The 22,361-nt window shown below is 50.4% G+C and overlaps 2 protein-coding genes across 11 annotated transcripts; one reads left to right on the forward strand and one right to left on the reverse strand.

The window, feature by feature from the left end:
* Positions 1-20: 20 nt before the first annotated feature.
* On the reverse strand, positions 21-5,678 carry PRRG2 (proline rich and Gla domain 2). Of its 8 annotated transcripts, none has more exons than XM_037005890.2 (7): positions 5,116-5,287; positions 4,390-4,487; positions 4,050-4,222; positions 3,840-3,963; positions 1,899-2,034; positions 920-1,066; positions 21-609 (listed from the first exon to the last, which is right to left on the reverse strand). In XM_037005890.2, the coding sequence occupies exons 2-7, from the start codon at positions 4,472-4,474 to the stop codon at positions 591-593; spliced, it is 684 nt and encodes a 227-aa protein (XP_036861785.1). In that variant the 5' UTR covers positions 4,475-4,487; positions 5,116-5,287; the 3' UTR covers positions 21-590. The 8 variants fall into 8 exon arrangements, 6 of the variants coding, with proteins under 6 accessions (XP_036861785.1, XP_036861784.1, XP_036861783.1 ...); XM_037005889.2 differs by having other exon boundaries at positions 4,050-4,225; positions 5,116-5,284; XM_037005888.2 differs by having other exon boundaries at positions 4,050-4,288; positions 5,116-5,284.
* A 253-nt stretch (positions 5,679-5,931) lies between these two features.
* Positions 5,932-17,643, forward strand: NOSIP (nitric oxide synthase interacting protein). 3 transcript variants are annotated; one of them, XM_037005943.2, is made up of 9 exons: positions 5,932-6,077; positions 13,257-13,327; positions 13,894-13,999; positions 15,103-15,184; positions 16,523-16,682; positions 16,774-16,892; positions 17,003-17,190; positions 17,305-17,413; positions 17,537-17,643. In XM_037005943.2, exons 2-9 carry the CDS (start codon positions 13,258-13,260, stop codon positions 17,606-17,608), a joined length of 906 nt encoding a protein of 301 aa, XP_036861838.1. In that variant the 5' UTR covers positions 5,932-6,077; position 13,257; the 3' UTR covers positions 17,609-17,643. The 3 variants fall into 3 exon arrangements, with proteins under 3 accessions (XP_036861838.1, XP_036861840.1, XP_036861841.1); XM_037005945.2 differs by lacking the exon at positions 5,932-6,077 and adding an exon at positions 11,295-11,318; XM_037005946.2 differs by lacking the exon at positions 5,932-6,077 and adding an exon at positions 12,792-13,061.
* The last annotated feature ends 4,718 nt before the right edge of the window (positions 17,644-22,361 follow it).

Raw genomic sequence — 22,361 nt, forward strand, 5'->3', positions numbered from 1 at the left:
GGGCGCGCCCGGGAAGGCGATTCGGTTTATTTCATTTTTATTTTTTTGCATTCACTTTTTTTGGTCTCTTTTCCAAAGGGTTTTTATTTAGGGGAAGAGCTTAACTCTGGTCCCCCGGGTGCAAGCGGGCCTGCCCCCTCCTAGGGTGCTTGCAGCTTTATCCCCCACTCTTTCCCTGGGTTTCGAAGCTCCCCGGTGCGCACATGGGGGGCGCACGAAAACCTACGTGCAGAAGCGGGGCTGTGTGTGTGCGTGGCCCGTGGCACACCTACTCCCACACGCCGAGTCTGCACACCCAGCCAGCGCACCTGGGTCCGAGTTTCCATGCACGCCTAACCCGGAGGCGGGGCTGGCAGGTACCCTTCACTGTCAGGAGAGCGTGGGGTCCCGCGAGGGTCCGGGACGCGGGCACACGTCGGCCGGGGACGTGCGTGTATCCGTACTCGGCGGAAACACGTGTGCCAGGATAGGCCTCGGGCTGGACAACCCCTATTACCACCACCTCCAAAGCTCGGTTCCGTAGTTTAAGAGGCCTGGGGGCTTCCGGAATCCGGTGTGAATCCGGGGAACCCCGGCTCTGAAGCAGCTCTTCAGCGAGACCTCCTGAGGCTGCAAGGGGCGGGGCACAATGGGGAGTCAAAGACCCGGCTGTTTTTCCCCCCCACCTCAAACGAGACCACTCAGACCCGCCCTGGGCGTTCCAGCCAATCCTGGACCCTCTGGGCACAAGACCCACCCTCCTCTAATGCTCAAAGCTGGACCACGCCTCCAGGCAATTACTAGGGCCCCGCCCCCACGCTCCAAACCCCGCCCCGGATAATAAGCTCAAACTTCCAAGTCCCGCCCCTGAGCCCACGCCCCTCCTCCGGTGGTACCCTCCGTCTGCGCCCCGCCCCCAGTTAAAAGCCCAGCCCTGTACCTGGTGTAGGGGGGCGGAGGTGCGTCGTGCACCCCAGAGGCCGCCAGCGCCTGCTCGTAGGTGGGGAGGCCTGGGGGTTGGGGGGGAGGCAGGGGCGTCGGCGACCCCAGAGAGCTCAGGGGACTCAGGGGGCTGATGAGCTCGGCCCTAGGGACAGAGGGCGCACTGTTAGAAGAAGAAACCTACAGGATAGAGAGGCATGGGAGGAGGGAGGACCTAGGGAGTCAGAGACTCTCGAGGGTGGCTGGGGGACAGAAGTGTAAGGGAGATACACCAGAGAAATAGGTCACCTTCAACCTGACCTTCCACACAGAAAAGTCCATCGAGATGACAGGCAGATGAACAGGACAGGCCGACTCAGAAATCAACAACTGCTGAGACAGACACACATGTGCTCCAGATACAGGCAGAGGGCAGTGGAGAAAAAAATAGCCCTGCAGAGAGGCAGGCCAAGAAACAGAAACAGACACAACACAGAGATACACTCAGTCACAAATTTCCCAGATACCCTCTTACAATAAACTCTTTGCAAAAAAAACCCAGACCCATTATTCTTCCAAGACTGACAGTCAAGCACCTTCTTAGACCAGCCACTGAGACACACCCAGACAACTCATACAGGTAGTACACTAATGGGTGCTATAGCCTGTCACCACGGAAAATGACATACAGCAGACACCCACGGACCTTAGGCTGCAGCCTCACCAGAAACAATATCCAGAGCGATAATCACACATAAACCTGGTACCTCAAAGACAATCAGGCAGCAAATATTGATAGAGGCCCTACTGTGTGCCAGGTACTGAGGATACAAGCAGACAGTGCAAGCAGACACATGCGATCTCACAGACTTACTCTCCACCTGACAGTCTCCTCAGCTCTTTCATCAGCACCCACCTGCCCCCAATTCTTGGCCCATCTCCTTAGGTCAAGCCTTCTGCCCTCCAGCCCCAGCCCCTCCTCTTGGAAACCCCCTTACTCTTGGGGACAGGGCTGCTGGCCTCGGCCCCGACGGCAGTGCAGATACCAAAAGGCTCCCAGGCCGGCCAGGACAATGAGCAGGATGCCAGATGTTAGTCCCACAGCCAGGCCTGCTACATCCACACGTCCACGCCCTGGGGGAGAGGGCAAAGCCACTGCCTCAGGGGCTGCCTCCCACCCCAACAACCAAATGCTCTCCTCCCAAAAGAGTACAAAGAAGCAAGGCAGAATTGGGGCCACTTCCCAGCTGTGTGACCTCAGGCACCTCACATCACTCATTTCTCTAAGCCTCCATTTGCTGCTCTGTAAAACTGGGAAGAATAAGCCCTCTCCCAGTGCTTGTGAAAATTCAGTGAGGTCGAACATTTAAAGGGCCTGTGCTAACTTCATCAGGGATTAAACAATATGGCATCTGTATCCCCATGACAGAGGCCCCTGCCTGGACATGGGGTAGCACAAGTCCCTCCTAAGTACTCTACCTGCTAAGGGGGCAGTTGACACATGGAAGGTAGGGTATGAAACTCAGATCATCAGCTCAAGAGGCCTCCACCCTACATATTGCCAGATTTAGCAAATAATAATATAAGACACCCAGTTAAATGTGAATTACAATAAGTAATTTATTAGTATAAGTATGTCCCATGGAATACTGGGATACACTTATACTAAAAAAAATTTTTATTTATGGTGTGTATTTGAAGTCAAAATGTAATGAGGGGGTTTACCCTGCATTTTATCTGGCAACCCTCACCCTTCTGGAATGCAGCCCCTTTTACCAACCAGGTCATCGGAGGGGCAAGGCCTCAACTCTTGAGAAAAACAGAATCCACAGGCTAGGAAAAATTCATTCATTTATGGAGGAATTTAAGGACCTTCCCCCAATAGCAGATTATTAGGTGTCTAGAACTCATGTGGACCCTTTGCTAAGGTGCGACCCTTCTAGCAATCCAAGGCCTCACATCCAAGGAAAGCAGGGTGGGGGTCACGGGGAGGGCTCTGGCTTTGTGAGGACTTCCTAGGTTTTGCTGCTAGGGGGACTTCCTTTAGCACTGGCTGGGGGACTTTCCTCAAACAGTAAAGCCCAAGTTTTAGTCCCCTTAGCAAAAAGCTGCACTGAGAAGGCAGGCCGATCCTGACATGTTTCAGGTGGATTCAAGGAGCCACCAGGCCTCACTAGGCCTGTGGTGAAGGAGTTACCTCCCCTAGCAACCAGGCTCCAATGTGAGGACTCCAGCCCAGACCTAGGGCCTGTTGCTAAGGTGCATCCACCCCTAGCAACCAGGCCACAAGGGGGTGGGGCAGCTGGTGCCCAGAGTGGGGGGGTCCTCCTTGGGTCCTGAGCCTGGCTAGGTGTGGTTGCTATGGAGAAGGCCTCCTTAGCAACCAGGCTGAGTCTGGGATGGGGCTGTGGGGGAGGGGAAGCCAACCAGGTAGTAAGTGCTGTGGGCTTCCTTGGTCCAGCCTGGCCAAGCCTGGTTGCTAAGGAGCAGCCCCCCCTTAGCAACCAGGCTGCAGCCCTGATGGGGCCTCAGAACTCAGAGGAGGAGTTGGGGTGGGTGGACTGGGCAGGTGAGGATGGACAGGCTTCTTCCACCCCCTGGCCAGGCCCTGTTGCTAGGGGGCAGCCTCGCTAGCAACCAAGCTGCAGAAGAGACTGGGGTTCTGGACTCCAGAGGTAGGCCAGCGCCTCTGAGCCTGAGGCCTGGTAGGCCCCAGAGCTGTAACTCCTCCCTCCACCCTCACCTCCCCCTTTCATGGGACCTCCTCTGAATTAGGTTCTTCAGGCAGGGACTCAAAGGAGGGGTCTTTCACAACCACCGCCAGAAACTCAGGGAGCATGGAATTTGAAGGGGGAGAATTTGGGGTGGGGACGTTGGTTCAGCCTCCATGGGAAGGGGCTGCCTGAGCTGCATAGAAAAGGAGTGCTCCCCCAACTCACCTCCTTTGCCATTGTAGATGTAGCTCTCCCAAAAGCGCTCCTTGAGGGGGTAGGAATAGAGAAGATGGAAAGGCAGCATGTCAGCTGCGAGATTCCACACTCCGAAACCAGCCAGTTCTGATGTCTGGGACCCAGAGTGCAGGGATTCGGGGTCAGGAAGCCCCAAGGCTTAAAGAAGACCAAGGGACTCCAAGGCCCCTAGGCCCTCACCGTCAGAATGTCATCTTCAAAGTACTCCCGAGCCTCCTCCCAGGAACACCTCTCCTCACGACACTCCCGTTCCAGGTTCCCCGGGGTGAGCAGCTCCAGGTCCCAGTGATTGGCTCGCGGAATCCGGCTACGGCTGCCCAGGAATCTCTGGGCCTCTGGGGAGTCCAGAAAGACTTCTGGGCCCAAAGGACAGAAAAATGGAGGGGTTACTTGGACTGGGGACATGGAGGAACCGGAACCTAAGGGGAGAGAGAACCCAAGAGTCCTGGTGGGGGAAGGGACTAGATGCAAGGGTTCCTGGGTCAGGGGAAGGTGGATGTCAGCACCTGGACACACCCACCTTGGTCTTGCTCTCCACCGGGTGCAGTGTCCAGGCAGGTGGTCAATCCCAGGTATAGCAGCAGCAAAGAGGGGCGGCCCCTCATATTTTGTGGACACCTGGAACAGATGTGGTATAAGTGACAAGTGCCTGGGGAAGGAACTAGGAAAGGTCTCCCTGACTGGACTCTGGGTTCCACTAATTATAATAGCAGACATTTACATAGTCTGTATTCTGGGCCAGGCATTGTTCAGGGTAGTTAACCTAAATCAACTATTATCTCCATTTTATAGATGAGAAAACTGAGGCACAGAGAGGTAAAGGAACTTGCCGGCCCAGGTCACCTGGTTTGCAAGATTCAAAGGCAGGACTTGACCAAAGACAGTGTGCCTCTGGAAACTGGAACAGAGAGCTTATCTCTTTCTTCACTGTGTCTGCACACCCAGCATGGGGTTTGGCACATAGTGGGTGCTCATAAACATGTTCATTGTTGATCAGATTCCTTTCTTCCTGGTACTTTCCACATATGCCAGTCTCTCTCTACGTCTATTGCCACATCCACCCACAGAGATCAGAGTTTCAGGAGAGGCAAGAGCAGGGGCCTATATTCTTGGATCCTGGGGGAGGAGAGAGCAGGGAACCCAGGCTCCTGAGCTTTGGGGCTCCAACTTCTGAGTCCTAGAGAGGTGGGGAGCCAGGACACCAGAGTCCCCAAGCCAGGCTTTGCCTCCAGGGACATTCACTTACCTGTCCAGACTTGTGAGCACTGTCCCCTCCTCTTTAATCGGGCCCCCCCTCCTTGGAAAGCTGAGGCCAGCTGTTAAGGGGGGTAGGGAGAGGGGAGGGGGAGGAAGGAGGGGATCCCCGTTCCCTGTAATCTGCCCGATCCCGGTTTCTGGCAGAGGGGCGGGGTTTGCAATTACCTGCCCTGGGCGGGACTCTGGGTACGGACAAATACTTAAAGGGACCTTAGGATGAAGGGCCTAAGATCTACAGGCCCGTAGGGAAGGCAGGGCTTCCGACACCATGGAACACTTAAGGGATTGAACATGTACCTCCTCTCTTGTTTCCCCACTGGGAGCTTGCCTGGAGAAACTAGGGAAATCAGTGGCTAGGTCTCCAGATATCTAGATATCTAGAAATAAGCAGCAACTGTATGCCTTGGTCCCTGGGGGTAGGTGGACTTATTTGTAATAAATTCCTGTTTCCTTCGGCGATTTGAACAGCTTTGACTTCTGATTTCTCAATTGCTCCGTTTATAAATGAGGATAAAGGAGTTGTCTCTTCTCAATTGTCTCTCAACATACAGCATGAGAAGTGGATGATATACGTGGGGAAGTGGGCTTCCCAATCTCTGGGTGAAGTAGTTAGTCCTTAGACTTGGGCTTCTAGAGACGCAAAAACTGGGTACAAGTAAGCAAGAAATCGCCCGCCCTGGGATATGCCTACGACATACTAAGCGTGCCCTGCATGCACGCCAATTTCACTAATCGGAACCTTCGAGTTGCCCCTCACGTTTCCGGAGGGAGGAAGAGAAAGAAGGGAGGACTTACCAAGCCCGGCGAGCCTTCTCCACAACTAGGGGCAGCTCCACTTCCGATATCTTCCGCCGGGCGGAAGCGGGAGAAGCGGGGAGGAAAAACAGCGCTCCCTTCCGGTGTAAGGGCACAGTTGAAGAAGCAACGAAGGATCGAGGAGTGTTTCGTGAGGTGAGTTCCAGGCGGTAGAAGGATAGTGTTCCTGGGATTGCTTTCCGTTGGGTGAGAGTTCTGGGGTCCTAAGGAGACAGGGACAAGGTTTCGAATTCCCCACTACCTGTCAATCATTAATAGATACTCCAGGGGCGCCCCTTTTGAAGCTGAACTACATCTCCCAGCATCCCCTGGAGGCAGCCAACCCTCCAGCCGGCTGTTCTGAAGGTTGTATGTAGTTCCACCTCGGGAAGGCCATGAGCACGGGGTCCTAGGGGAAGGAGGAGGCTGGGACTCTGGGAGTCTACGGAGTGGCGGTTGAGGAAGTAGAGTCCTCAGGAAAACACGCCAGGAAAGCTTTGGTGGGAGGGCGGAGATGAATTGTGCAGTCAGTCGCCCGCCGCCACCTTCTCTGAACTTTCTTGACAGCCCCTTCCCTCTGGAGTCGGGGTAGAGCTTAATATTTTTCTCTGGGGCTTTGGGAGCAGGCAGTCCTGGGTTCACATCCTGTTGCTGCTGCTGATATCGTGTTAATTTGGGCCTTGAAGGATCCTTTAAGCAGTTTTACTTTAATGTTTTGTTATGAAAATATTCAAATTTAGAATAACAAGATTCTATCACCCAGATTTACCAACTATTCATATTTTTGTCATATTGGTTAGGTATATTTTTAAAATTAATTATATAAAGCAAATCCTATCCAGTTCACTCCTAAGTACTTCAGAATGTGTATGTAAAAACCAGGGGCACTTTCTTACGTGACCACAATACCATTATCAAACTGGACAAAAGCAATTTTAAGTCTAGAATATTACCTATTACTTAGTCAATAATTAAATCCTGTATCTCAAAAATGCCTTTTTTAAGGAAAGTTTCATTTGTTTGAATCATAATCCAATCCCCTCCACCCCACCCTGGTTTGGTTGATTCGTTTGTTTTTGGTGTAATTGAGTCATTGAAGAAACTGAGTCAGTCATTCTGTTGATCATTCCACCATCTGAATTTGTCTTTTTGCATCTTTCCTCTATGTCAAGGGTCAGTAGGCCAAACCCAAATCCTGCTGGCCTATTAAAAAAAAAAAAAATCAGCTTAATTGGTATAATTCACAGAACGTATAGTTCACCTATTTAAAGTGTACAGTTCAGTGGTTTTTAGTATATTCAGAGTTGTGCAACCATCACCACTGTCAGTTTTATAACATTTTCATCACTGCAAAAAGAAACACCCTACCCATTACGTCACTCCCATTCCCCCTCTTCCCCACTCCCCCACACTCCCAACCCTGGGCAACCCCTAATCTGCTGTCTATCTCTATGGATTTACCTAAGCGGGACATTTCACATAAATGGAATCATCTTTCTGGCTGACTTCTTTCACTTAGCGTCATATTTTCAAAGTTCGTCCATTGTGTAGCATGCATCAGTACGTCATTCTTTTTATGGCTGAATACTATTTCTTCATATGAGCTACACATTTTGTTTATCCATTCATCAGGTGATGGACATTTAGGTTTTTTCCAGTTTTGGGCTATCATGAGTAATGCCGCAGTGGAACATTTGTGTACAAGTTTTCGTGTAGATAGGTTTTCATTTCTGTTGGAAGTGGAAGTGCTGAACCAAATGGTAAATCTATGTTTAACTTTTCCAAAAGTGGCTACTTTATTTATATCCGCACTCTCAGTGTATGAGCTTCTCCGCACTTGTGGTTTGACTTTGATTATAGTCCTTCTAGTGGATGTGAACTGGTATCTAATTGTGGTTTTGATTGCATTTCCTTAATGGTTAATGATGTGGAGCATCTTTCATGAGCCCATTGGCCATTTGTATATCTTCTTTGGAGAAATGTTTATTCCAATCATTTGACCATTTTTAAATTGGATTATTTGTCTTATTATTACTGAATTGAAGTTTTTTTATGTTTCCAGATACAATTCCCTTATCAGATATATGATTTGCAACCACCCCCCGTTTTTGTACAGGTTGCAAAATGAGAATGGTTTTAATATTTTTTTAATCAAAAAAATAATATTTTGTGACTTGTGACAATTATATCTCAGTGCCCGTAAATAAATTTTTATTGGCACACAGCTATGCCCATTCATTCTCATGGTGTGTCTGGCTGCTCTTGCCATACAAAGGTAAAGTTGAATAGTTGTGACATGGGCCATATGGCCTGTGAAGTCTAAAATCTTTTATTATCTGTCCCTTTTTGGTTGATCCCTGCTATTTTCTGACTTCCTAGAATTGGGAAATAAAATCTAAAGACTTGACTAAAGTTAGGCTCAGCCATTTTGGTGTATATCTTGAGCATGTCCAAGAAGCAGTTGGAGAGGGTGACTTAAAGTTTCCACTGAAAAGTTGACCAGGGCTGGTTTGTCAAAGAACCCTCGAAGAGACCAGTTAATTCCTCTGGGCCTGTTTTCTCCACCTATAAAATGGGAAAGCCTACGTCAGGAGGCTGGCATGAAGACTGCGTTCAAATGTGCAGTGTACCTAGCACAGGACCTCGGATGGAAGTGTTTGAAGACTGTGATGGTCATTTCTCTTCTAGGGCTTTTGTGATTAGTATATTGATTGGTTGCGTGAATAGTTCATTGGATACACACCTCCTCCAGCCCCAGGTCTCAGGACATCTCTGAGGCCTCCCAGGTGCCAGGCAATGCTGGGACCCAGACTAGAGTCCCACCTGGGCCCTGCCCACCAGGGGCTGCTCGTGTCGGGGGTGGGAAATACCGAGGGGTAGCAGCTATTCGAGGCAACTGGGAGCACTGTCAGAAACACAAGGAACACTTGACAGCCTGGAGCGCCAGGCTTCTGAGAAGGTGACTCGGGGATGGTGCCTGGGAGGACGAAGGGGACAAGATTTCCAGGAGGACCAGACACACACTCGCTGTCCGGTTCGTTCCACCTGAGAGTGTACCATGGTGCCTGAGGCTGCCTGTAGGCACGCAGCACAGTGGGTGGTCAAGGCCACAGACTCGGGTGCCTGGGTCAGACCCCCCCACTGCACAACCTCAGGCACCTTCTCTGGGCCCAGTCCCTTGTTGGTAGCAATGTTTGTGTGGTTGTGGGATTCAGTGGAGGTAATAGGTATCAAATGCTTAGAACAGGGCCAGGTTCACCAAAGCTTTTAAATAAGTATCAGCCCTTATTAATAGAAAATCCCAGACATTCACTTTTCCTCTTAGGGAGCTCTCTTTACCACTTTCCTCACATCCTATTTCTGTCTGTGATTTCCTTGAGGGTAATTAGCCCTTTGGGCTCCTGTAACTCAGAGGCCTCTACCCCCCTGGGAGGGCGTGCAGCTGTCCCTGTGACACCTCCCCCGCTGGGGAGAGGAGTTGGGAGCATTTTCTAGGTTTTTAAAGGGCTCTCTGACCCTACCAGAAGGTTAAGGACCACTGGTTCAGGATTCAGACAAACTCACTGCAGAGAGACAGGAGATAATAAGGGAAATGTGAACGCCAGCTGGGTAGTAGATGATGTTAAGGAATCATTAATGTGTCAAGGGTATTGTGGTCATGTTTTTTTTAAAGTCCTTCTGTCTTAGAGCTGCACTGTTTACACAGCAGCCATTAGTCCCAAGAGGCTATGGGGCACTTTGATATACAGCTGGGACAACTAGGGGACTGAATTTTTAAAATTTCTTTCACGTTAATTCATTTAAATTTAAGCACCAATACTTAATTCAGTTATCTAAAAAACTTTTAAGTGTGTGTTTGCAACAAAAAGGGTACGTGACTGTATGTCTGCAACAGTAAATTTTATGAAACCTAAATGTCGCCATGTGTCTGCAGTGAAAATTCAGTGTCTGAAATGAGATGTGTTGAAACAGTAAAATATACTCTGGATTTTGAAGACCTTGTATGAAAGAAGGAATGGGTTCTCTGTATTCTCGGACTTGGAGAGGGTTGGGAGGACTGACAGTTGTCGCCTGGGTGAGAGGGTGGCTGCAGAGCCTGGCTGCCAGGGTTTGAATCTTGGCTCTGCCACATCCCAGCCTGTTTGTCTCTCCCGTAAAAATGGGTATGATGAGCCATAGCGGATGTTGTCTTGATGTTGTCTCTCTGAAATACTAGTGACAGCAGGTGGCAGTATTCTGTCTTCTATTTTGGAATTGGCTTCCTGAGAAGATAATGTACGGTGGTTGTGGGAAAGCTCTGTTTCTGGAGATATCCTGGCATTGCCACCTGCCGACCCTCCCTTGGAGAGCAGTTCTCAAACTTGGTGGTCTCAGGATCTTACAAATCGTCGAGGACTTTTGGTTTATGTGAGTTCCACCTATTGATGTTCGCTGTATCTGAAATTAAAACAGACAAGATTTTCATACAAAGTTCACTGATTTGCACTATACAATTCAGTGGCTTTTAGCATATTCACTATTTTAGGCAACCATCACTCTCTGGCTCAGAAGCCCCATACCCCTTAGCTGTCATTCCCCATTCCCCCTTCCCCCAGCCCCTGGCAACCAATAAGCTACTCTCAGTCTCAGTGGATTTGCCTATCTGGACATTTCAAATAACTGGAATCATAAGATATATGTCTTTTGTGCCGGATTTCTTTCATATTCTTTCATTGAGCATAATAAACACATTCTTAAGACCCGAGGATGCACAGGCACACATTCAATTAGCCGTCAGAGCAATGACATCCTCACATGTCACACAGCCTCTGGACAACTGTGCTGTACACTTCTGAGAGAATAAGAGGAACAAAGGCAATTGTGTATTATTATGGAAATAGTTTTGTGGACCCCCTGATAGTATCTCAGGGACCCTGGACTCCCTAGACCTTACTTTAGGAACCACTGCCCAAGGCAAATAACTTCTCTTCTAAGCCTCAGCTTGCCCATCTGCAAAGTAGAATTGGAGATGGGACTTCAGAGGGTGGCTGAGGTTGGACGAGTGATGAGATGGGGACTCAGAGAACTGGTCTGTGATCAGGGACTAACCATTGCTCTTTGTGATTGTTCCCAGGATTGCCCCACAAAGTAAAAAAGACCCAGTCCCTCTATAACTGTTCCTCTCACTCTCTGAAGGGAAAATGTCCTAGTCCGTGAAGCCAAAGAGCATAGAAACCCCTGTTCTTGGCCACAAGACAAGCAGCCTAGTGCCAAATACCACAGAGGTTCAAGGCAGTTGACAACTAAGAATAGAGTGGGGAATTTGTGCATGAGGAGTCAACACGACCTTCATGAGTGGCAACTGGGAGGAAGGCTGGGGCGGAAGCCAGGGGGCCAGGGCGGAGGAGAGAGTGGCAGGTGAGTGAGGGGAGGCAGCAGGTGCTGGACACTTGCTCCAAAGCTTGGGGTGAGGGGACGTTGGGGTGTTTTGCCAAGGTTAGCTTCTGAAAGGAGCATGGTGGCCACGCCTGGGGTGACAGAAATGTTGTGTATCTCCACTGCGGTGGTGGTTATGAGGGCGTATACATTTTGCCAAAGTGCGTCCTAAGATCTGTTCATCTGATATTCTGCATAAATATACCTAAAAACAAAACTCGGCCTCTGAAGGGAACTCACCAGTAGGGGGAGAGCGAGATCCATGCCTCAAAGAGATGTTTGCTGTTCAAGTTCTGAATGTGAAAAGCAAGTTTGTGAAGGCAATCAGAAGGGAGAAAGATGCCGTTGCCTTTAACGTTCTGGGAGCCCTTGGTTTTGCCCCCCTCACTCACCCCCGCTTTTGGATCCTCCTTGCAGCCAGAGAGGCTATTTCCTGAACACCCCACTGTGTGCCAGCCTCTGAGCACGACCTCATTTAGTCCGCAGAGCAATGCAGTCCCATGAACTAGATCTCCTGGTCATCCGTATCTTTTACCAAATCAAACCGCAGCTCAGACAAACGAAATCTCCAGTCCGGAGTCACACAGCAAGTGGGGGCCAACCTCAGACTCAAGCCCAGAGAGGTCATATTGTCCAGTCCTCTGCCCGTTGATCCGTATAGCTCCGTCCTACTCAGTTCCCCCCTTCCTACTCGGGCAACCACTCTCCAACATATGACGCACATCCTTTTGTTTTTTTAAAATACACTGTTGGCACACGTGCAGACTGTGATCTCATTTTATTTCTAGCTTTTCACCCAGCATTGTATTTTTAAGGCCCACCCATGATGCCTTGCACACACCTAGTGGGTTGCATCTCACGGCTGGGTCGTCTCCCTCCATTCTCCCGGGAGGGACAGTCCGTTGCCTTCAACTCTCCTCTGGTATAAGTGACACTGCCGTGCACATCCTCGTATGTGCCCCCCCGGGGATGTCTCTCGGTGTTTGGGGCACATGCCCTCAAGCACAGCATGGCTAATGCTTACTGTGCTTAGTACTGCCTGCCTGTGTTCCGGCAGGTGACCCTGTCCATTCTCCCCGCAGTGTTGCTTAAGGGTCCTGTGACCGACCCGCACGTCCTCTCCAAGCCTGGTCCCATCCAGCTTTCAAAGTCCCACCCGTCAGCCTGATGACAGGGGTAAAAATAATAGCTACAGTGGTTTTCACTTGAGGAAACCCTGAGTGCCTCTCTGTACCCTTGTTAGCCCTGGAGCCTCTGTGAAACTGCCTCTCAAATCCTTTACTCCTTTTCCTATTGGGGGAGCTGGGTTTTCCCTTGTTGATTTGCTAGAGTTCCATGTCCAGTCGATTCTGCTGTAACACTTGCTTTGAAAATGGGAATTTATTCCAGTGTGATTGACACATGAGGGCACAGTGTGACCTGATGCAGTTCCCCCTTTGCTGACACGCAATGATTTCATCCATGGTTTCAATCGCCCGCGAGAAGTAGGTGAACCCAGAAACTGCACTCTGTTGAAATGAGAATGTAGGCATGCACAGAGGACACGCGCGTGCACCCCGGACACCCACCAGGCGCCTCAGTTCCCCAGGTGTGTTAGGAGCTGCACCCATCCACACCTGTGCAACAACTTCCCATGGATTTCAGATAACCGTCCTTCCACCACCTCAGAGCAACTCATCCCTTCCAAAGCCCACGTCCACAAGCAAACTTTAGGTCTTTTTCAAGGTAAAATGCCAGCATCTTTTTTTTGGCATATGTCCATATTTTTTAACCATCCAATGGGTGTGACTGTCCTTCCTACCCCACCCCCAGCCTTCCCATCTCGGGGCAGATCAGTTCGAGGCCCATAAAGGGCCAGTCCTCCCCGTGTGGGCTCCCTCCAGCCATCACAGCTCTGCAACTGTCCCTTCCTCCTCCCAGAATGACACGGCATGGCAAGAACTGCACTGCAGGGGCTGTCTACACCTACCACGAGAAGAAGAAGGACACAGGTACTGGGTCTGCGAGGGGACAAACCTCATAAAGTCACCACCTCACTTTGTACCCCTGGCTGTACTTCCTGGGTGTGTCTCCTTCCCCTGACTAAGGGTCATGACCATTTAAGTACCAGCTCATGTGATCTAGCAGCACCCCACCCCATCCCATGTGGTGGGCGCTATATTACGTGCCTTCTCTACGTGAACTCATCTCATCCTCCCAGCTACCCATAAGAGGGAATCACTATTGTCTCAGCTGTATTCCAGAGGAGAAACCTGAGGCCCAAAGGGATACAGATGCTTGAGTCTGGTCACAGCCAGAGGGGCCAAACAGTCACCTGAGCCTCTCCACTGAGCTGCCTCGATGAAGGGCCTGTCTGTCTGTCATCTTCTGATAACACATTCCTGTGGGTTGTGCAGCCCCCACCCCCAACCCACAGACACAGAGCCCAAGTTCTTGACTGCCTGTTTCTCTGAGTACCCCCACCTCTGAGCTCTCTCTGTGCCTTTCTCTGGATTTGGGGAGGGGCCTGTGTCCCGTCCCTCCATCCTGCCATCCCTCTGCCTGTCTCTGTCCACAGCGGCCTCAGGCTACGGTACCCAGAACATTCGACTGAGCCGGGATGCTGTCAAGGACTTTGACTGCTGCTGCCTGTCTCTGCAGCCCTGCCATGACCCTGTCGTCACGTGAGCTGGGAACAAGGGTGGCAGGGGCACGGGGACCGCACAGAGGTGGCTGCATGCGACCTGGCCACCTGCACAGCCGGGGCACCCTGGACAAGCCACTTAACCTCTCGGAGCCTCAGTGTTCTTGTCTAACATGGGCGCGATCCTAGTATGTTTCGTGGGCTTTGGAAAAGAACACATTTGTAATAGACAGTACGGCTCAGAACGACTCCAGGCCCATAACAGCTCACACGTGGAGCATGCCCCGTTACCTGCCTCTTACGGTCTGACAAAGCTTCAGTGAGACAATGGCCAGTGACTGTGCTCAGCTACAGGTGTACTTCATGAGCTAGTGATGAGAGTCCACTGCAGTTCAGGGTCCCTGAGGCCACCTGCAGGTTCAGTGATCCACTGAGAGACCCCACAGAACTCAGGAAGGCTGTTACACTCACAGTGAGTTACACTCACGGTTCATTGTCAGGAAAAGATACAGATTAAAAGCAGCAGAGGGAGAAGGCACAGGGGCAGAGTGCAGGGGAGACCCGGAGGGAGCTCCCCGTTGTCCTCTCCTACTGGGGTCACACGGACAGTGCTCAATTCTCCCAGCAGCGTGTGACAACCCACACGCGGTGCTGCCCCTGAGAAGCTCGCCCAAGCAGCTGTGGTGTCCGGGGTCTTCCTTTGGAGGTGAGTCACATAGACGTGGCTGACTGCCATGTGGCTGACCTGGGTCTCCAGCCCCTCCAGAGGTCAAGTTGATACCACACAGCCCAAGCTCCCCCAGTGAACAAAGTCACTGTGAGGTGGATATCCAAGGGCTCAGAGGTTCCCTCCCAGGAGCTGGTCGAGGGCCGGTCCTTTGTCTGGAACATGCAGGGTTAGGCTCGCCGAGTGAATCCTTTGCTGTACAAGACTCTCTCTGCACATTAGCACATTAGATCACAAAGCCAGGAGAGTTCAGACGGTGTGGTCGCTTCAGACTGCGAAGCTGGGCACTGAGCAGGCTGCTGCCTGTGAGATGCCTAGAGGGTGCCCAGGGCAGGGAGCTGCTGGGGCTTGCGATTAACTCCAGCCTCACGGCCCGGGCCGGGCCCGCGACCCCTCATCCCGTGCTCTCTTTGCAGCCCAGATGGCTACCTGTATGAACGTGAGGCCATCCTGGAGTACATTTTGCACCAGAAAAAGGAGATCGCCCGGCAGATGAAGGTGCTGGGGATGGGGAAGGCGGCCGAGGTGTGGGTAGGTGGTCTTGGTGCTGAGTTCGCAAGCAGAGCCACTCGGGGCCTCCCATCGAAGTTCCTTTCCCCTCTGGCCTTTGCCTATGCTGTTCCCTCTGCCTGGTGCACTATTCCTTCCTACTTCTCCTGGTTACATCTTCCCATTCTTCAGATTTCAGCCCAGACATTGCCTCTTCTGACCTCCTGCTAGGCCAGGGCCCCCAGCCCCTGCCCTCAGTAACCCCTCTCCTGGCACTTGTCACAGTTGTGACTCTGCCTGTGGCTGTCTGACACGTGCCCATTCCCCCACTAGATGGCAGGTCCCCAAGGCAGGGAGCAGGTCTATCTCAGACCCCATGGCCCTAGGTTTTCAGTAAATACTTGTTCAATGAACAGACATCACCTTATCTATCTGGGCCTCAGTTTTATTGCCCCAAAATGGGCCGACAGGACCAAATGAGAGGACACTGCAGGGGCACATGGGAGATCCTCACAGATGAGAATTCTCAAGGTGTTTACTTGGAGGCAGGCGCCCTTTCCATAGTGAACTCATTTTACAGCTAGGAAGGACTCTGTTTGTCCCTGTGTTTGAGGCACAGCTGGTCCATCTCCCTCCTTCCCTGCCAGGTTTTCTGCATCTCAGGAAACACTAAGGGTCAGATTCTTGTTGAGCTTTTTGTCTCGAGTGGCTTCTTCTGTGCCCATGTCCTCCAAATGGCCTGGTGGCTGACCAGGTGCTCCCTCGTCATAGTGACCCATCTGAGCATTGGCCACTATTGGTGCGCCTGCTGCACTCGGCTGGGGGACCCATGTCAGAGCTTAGCGCTGCATCTGCACCCGTGGCTCCACATGTCAGCTGCTCCTGACTCCTGGAACTCTCCTCCAGGGCAGGGGTAGGGTCTATGATACACAGCTCTATACCGAACATAATATAGCCAACACATAACCTTTTCTGAGCACTTACTATGTGCTGGGCAGGGTTCTAAGTGTTTTTATAAAAGCATCCTGTCTAATCCTCCCAGGAAACCTCCAAGTGGGTTGCCACTGTTAGCCCATTTCACAGATGAAGAAACAGGCCAGGAGAGGTCACAGCACTTACCAGAGGCCACAGAGCTTATCCGTGACAGAGGCAGGGTGAATTACTTAGAGCAGAGAGATTCACACCCAGGGCATCACCAACGCTACCAAACACCACCTCTGCCCTGGCGCCCCTGGGTAGGCCTCAGTTTTCCCACCTGTGAAATGAAGAACCTCCAGCCCCCACCCCCGGGTGTCCGAAAGTCACAACCCACAGGATGCCGCCCACTCACTCCCCCACCGCCTGCAGGCCTATGAGAAGCAGCGAGGTGCCCGGCGTGAGGAGCAGAAAGAGCTGCAGCGGGCAGCGGCGCAGGACCAGGTGCGGGGCTTCCTGGAGAAGGAGGCGGCCATCGTGAGCCGGCCGCTCAACCCCTTCACAACCAAGGCCTCCTCAGGGCCTGGCCCAGGTGAGGAGAAGCACACCTGCCGGGGAGTGGGGGTTCCACGGGGCCGGGGGCCTCCCTGGATGTGGCATGCAAACCCCCGTGCTCCCCACAGACGATGCCCGACCCGGGCCAAGCGCCGGCCCCACAGGCAAGGACGAGGACAAGGCACTGCCCAGCTTCTGGATCCCGTCACTCACGCCCGAGGCCAAGGCCACCAAGCTGGAGAAGCCGGTGAGCCCCCGCAGCATGCACCCCTGCACCCACTTCGCCACAGGGCCAGGGGCCCCGCCTCCACCCGGGCCCAGCCCTGGGTGCTGACCCTGCTCCCTCCAACCGCGCAGTCGCGCACGGTGACCTGCCCCATGTCGGGGAAGCCGCTGCGCATGTCGGACCTGACGCCCGTGCGCTTCACGCCACTGGACGGCTCCGTGGACCGCGTGGGGCTCATCACGCGCAGTGAACGCTACGTGTGCGCCGTGACCCGCGACAGCCTGAGCAACGCCACGCCGTGCGCCGTGCTGCGGCCCTCGTGAGTCACCTGCGGGGGCGGCGGGGCTTGGAGGCGTGGCCCTCCCTCCCCGGCCGGGGCTTCTGAGCCGCATCCCCACTTTCACCCCCTCCCTCACCTTCGCTCTCACCGCAGTGGAGCCGTGGTCACTGTCGAGTGCGTAGAGAAGCTAATTAGAAAGGACATGGTGGACCCCGTGAATGGAGAGAAGCTCACCGACCGCGATATCATCGTGCTGCAGCGGGTGAGCGGCGCCGCCCCTCCTGCCCCCCGGCCCCGCCCCCAGCGCAGGCCCCGCCCCCGCCCGCCTGATCCCCGCTGCCCTGGGGCATCCGCCCGTCTCCACCTTGACCTCCCCACCCTACAGGGCGGCACAGGCTTCGCGGGCTCTGGAGTGAAGCTGCATGCCGAGAAGTCGAGGCCGGTAATGCAGGCCTGAGTGCGCGGGACACCAATAAACGGGCTTGGGCGTGACTGGCAGTGTGGCGCCTTCATTCGCCGCTGGAGCCGTGGGCATGCGTTGGGAGAGGAGGTCGGGTGCGCAGGCAACCTAAGCCCTGGAGTGGCTGCCAATATTTAATGTGGTCTTAAGGTTAAAATCTGAGCTGAGCACCAATACACATTAAAATTGGTTAAGACTGGACAGAAGTCAAAATCCGAGCTGCAACCATATGAAGGTGCCACTTTATCAGACTAAATAGAAATCCCCTAGTGTCCTTTTTTGAGTCGTGCCAAATTTGAAGGCTGTGAGATGTCCAGGAAGACCTGTCCCAGCGTAAAGTGTGGCAAGACACCCAAAGGAAGTAAGGTGCAGTGAGGGAGCAGCCAGCAGGAAGGGGAGAGAAGGCGGTCAGGAACCCCTCCTCTGATACTTGACTACCGAGAGCGGAGAGGAAGAGGAAACCACAAGTGCAAAGGCCCAGAGGCAGCAAAGTACTTGGGGGTTTGAAGAGCAGCAGGTGACGGGGAAGTGCTGGGGAGGGGGTCAGAGCCAAGGGCCTGCGGGACTTGCCTAGAGTTTAGACTCAGCTAGGAGTGCAGGGCCAGCCCTCAGACTTTGTTTTTAGTAAGGTTGGGTCACCAAAGCAGTCCCTGGGCTGTGTGGAAAACTAGAGCTTACTGTTAAGCAAAGATTCTTAAAACAGACTTCACATTCCTGCCTCCCTGAGCCATACCCAGGTCCTCTCCTTTTGATAAAATGTCTTTTTATCTGCTGCCCAGACTCGACTTACAGGAAAAGTGGCCTGGACCACTGTTTGGTCAAGCCGCTGTCTGGTGCAGGACTGGTGGTGCATCTGGCTGCTGGGGAAAGTTGGAGCAGGAGGGCGGGTGGTGTCATCTTTGCACCCTGGGGAGTCCCTCAAGCCTAGCGTTTGCTCCCCCAGGTACTTCTCGGACCTCCCCCTTGGTCCCTAAAAGCCCTCACACACCCTATTGGCCCCCAGTCCCTGGAAACTGGCCAAGTTGCTGCTGACATTCAACAAGCCCTTGCCATCTGGGACTGACTTTCTGCAGTCCCCTTGAATCCTTGCCACAGTCCTGGGAGAGGGCTGTTTGTACCTCTTCACAAAACAGCCCACTGGGGCTGAGAAGACAACCTGTCCAGTCACACTGCTCAAGCCCCTAGCAGAAGCCAAGTTCACCCAGGGTCAGCCACCTTTAGAGACCACCCCCTTCCCCAGACCTGCCTCCCACACTGGCACCCCACAGACCTCTCCACTTGAGGCTCCCACCCCATCCCTTTATACCCAGAGTGCTTCATACCATCCCTCCTTTGAACATCCCCCCAAACCTGTGCCTCTTCCCCAAGAGCCCTCAGCCCCCTCAAGGACTCTAACCTGTTCGTGTGTGGTACAGACCACTGCCCCCCACCCCCGCCCCACATAAAAACATAAGGGATTTCTAATCTTGCACGTTTATTTCCACAAGGAACCTAAATTCCACTCCTACTCGCAGCTCCTTTGTGACACCCTTTATGGGGAGGGTGTGGGGTGTATGTCAAGGTCTTTGCTCCAAGAAATAGGTTTTCTTTCAGGTTTCCAAGGTAACAAGGAAAAGAAGCAAGCGCTGCATGCAGCAGGAGAAGGGAGAGACCAGAAGTAGAGGGGAAAAACTTCTTTCTTTCTCAGCAGAAGTTCCCTAGAAACTGGTCTAAAGTTCAGAGCAAGAAATGGGTGTGGTGGGGCTCATGCGGGACAGGGCGTGCCTGCCGGTGGCTCCAGCTCCACTCAAGACAATCGCAATGAAGATTTTGTGTGGGTGTGGCTTAGTATTTTTTTTTTTGCACTGCTCATGAGTGTGGAGATGGCCTAATACTTTCAGATACCTTCTAGAAATCTTTTTTTTAGATACATACAATAAAGTGCACAAATCTTAGCGTACAGTTTGATAAATATTGATCATATAGTCAGTTAATATTCTTAAATGGGGGGATTTATTCTGGAAAGAGAAAACTACATGGACAGGGAGCAAATCCTTGGTTGCTGGGGGAAGGGGAGGGATTGACGACAAAATGTCCTGGCGTAGCGATTCAAGGAGGAACGGTGGAAATGTTCTGTGTCTTAATTGTGGTGCTGGTTACATGACTGATTTGTCAAAAGTCCTAGAACTGTATACCAAAAAGAGTAGACTTTATGTAAATTAAAAATAACATTTAAAAATGAAAAAGGGGGGGGTGGATTTCATGTGAGTAGATTTCCATGTCTTTTTTGTTTGTTCTCTTTGTTTTTAAAGAACCAAAACACATACTTGAGAGGATACAAAATATGCCATTTTTTTCATGTTCTGTTTCAAAGTGCAAATTTTTTAATGGAACTGAATATTGAAATAAGGTGTTTTTCATTTTCCATTTTTGGATTAAAGAAACTAAAATTCATGAAATAAAAATATCACAAAGACAAAGAATCTGAGAGGTGTTTAAAGAAATCATCCTTAATTAGAATATTTAACTTCTGGTTTGCCTAATAGAATCCATTTCTTTTTTTTAAAAAATCAGTGGAGTGACTCCACTCAGGTATATACCCAAGAAAATTGAAAACTTATGTCCACGCAAAAGCTTCTACGTGACTAAGTCTAGCAGCACTGATGATAGCCATAGAGGGGGAAGAACTCAAGTGTCCATCAACTGGTGAATGGATAGACAAACTGTGGTCTCTGCACACAGTGGAGTATAACCCACAAAAAGAAGGAAGTAGTGACATGGGCTAACATGGGTGAACTTTGAAATATATTTTGCTAAGTGAAAAGCCAGACACACAAAAGGTTACATATTGCATGACCCTTGTCACATAAAATGTCCAGAATAGGCAAATCCATAGAAGCAGAAAGTAAATTAGTGGTGACAGGCTGGGGGTTCGGGGAAGTAGAGAGTGACTAATTAAAGGTAATGGTTTAATGCTGAGGTGATGAAAATATTCTGGAATCAGTGATGATGGATGCGCAACCTTGAAATCCACTAAAAATCACTGAATTGTATACTTCAAAGAGTTAATTTCATAGTATGTGAATTATACCTCAATTATTACAAAATTAGATCTGACATGGTCAGTGACCCCACCTGGCTGCTTCTCCGGCTATCTTGCCAAAGCCGTGTGGACTTAATCTGCTGATTTGGAGATGGAGGGTCACCAATGGAACAGCTAACAGCAAAACCAGTTCAAAGGTTCTTTCTGATAAGTGTTGGTGAGGATATACAGAAACTGGAACTTTTGTACCACACTGGTAGGCATGAGAACTATTTGGAAGTATCTCATAAGGCAAAAGATGCCGACCCTGTGACCCAGCAATCTTACTCCCTTGTACCAGACATGCCAACACACTCAACAAAATGTGGACTAGAATGTTCACCACAGCCCTATTTGTAATAGCTCCTAGTTGAGGATGATCCAAAATTTTATGAACAATAGAATTTATAAACTGTGGTCCATTTGTAGGGAAGTACTATACAGCAATGAAAAAGGAAACATCTGCCCAACACATATGGGTGCCCACAGCTTGTGCCCATGTCTCTATAAAGTAATAAACAAGCAAACTATGCTGTTTGAAATCAGGATAGTGGCTACCCTTGGGGAGGGGGTATCGGTCCTCCTAGGGACTGATAATATTCTGTTTCCTGATCTGAATATTACTAACAAGTATATTGTGCAGTTTGCAAGAATTCACTTCAACAAATACTTGAGTTTTGCACTTTTGTATACATATTTTATATTCCCATAAAATTCACCTAAACTCACAATAACAAACATGTCCTTGGTAATTTGGCAATCTATCAAATTCATAAATTCCACATGTAGGAATTTATCGACTATTAAACTCATGGAAAATGCTTAGCACCTTCTGTGCAGCATTGTTTGTAAGAGAAAAAAACTAGAAAACTAAATGTTGGTCAGTAGTACAGAACTGGTTAAATAATCCACCCAGGGCCTGTTATTCAGCTGTTAAAAAAAAAAAGGAAGAAAGAAAGGAAATGAAACCATTCTTTGCAGACTAAGTTGAAACAGTTTTCAAAAGGAGTTCTTAATTACCTTAGTGAAAAAATAATCTTTAAACATTAAAAAAAATCTGATACAATAAACTCTGTACCACTCAAAAAAAATAACAATAATCTTTAAGCATTTTAAGCTGAAGGATTCTGATTTTAAAAAATTTGCTAAGAAAACAAGAAAGGTAGAAATATTGTTAGTCACCTGCCATCATTTCTATTAAAAAGAAGAAAAATAACTTGTATGTGATTTGCTTAAATCTGTGTAGATTCTCAATGAAAGAAACACTGGCTGCTTGTGGGAAGGTGAATTTAGTGGAAGGGAGACTTGGATTTTAGTACATAGCATTTTACACTTTTATAACTTTGTAGCCTATGATTATATTGCCAACAATTAAATATAAGCAAAACATTCAGATTAAAAACGAACTTCCGAGAAGAGGCACTAAGGGTGACAGGTCGCTGGGCAGTCTTCTGTCAGAAGCTGTTCTTTACAAGTAATTTGTTATGTGTATTATTTTGATTATAAAACAACAAAAAATATTTTCAAACACGCAGTTCCCAGAGATTCACAAATTTGCCCTTCCCTTTAATGAACCAGTTCCCCACCTCCAGCCACTAGGGGGCAGTACATTGCAATTAAAAGCTTGGAGTCAGACAGTAGGATTCCAATTCCAACCCTCCTACAGATAACAAAACAATTATAAACTCT

The sequence above is a fragment of the Manis javanica genome, chromosome 17 (assembly GCF_040802235.1).
Source record: "Manis javanica isolate MJ-LG chromosome 17, MJ_LKY, whole genome shotgun sequence".
Lineage (NCBI taxonomy): Eukaryota > Metazoa > Chordata > Mammalia > Pholidota > Manidae > Manis > Manis javanica.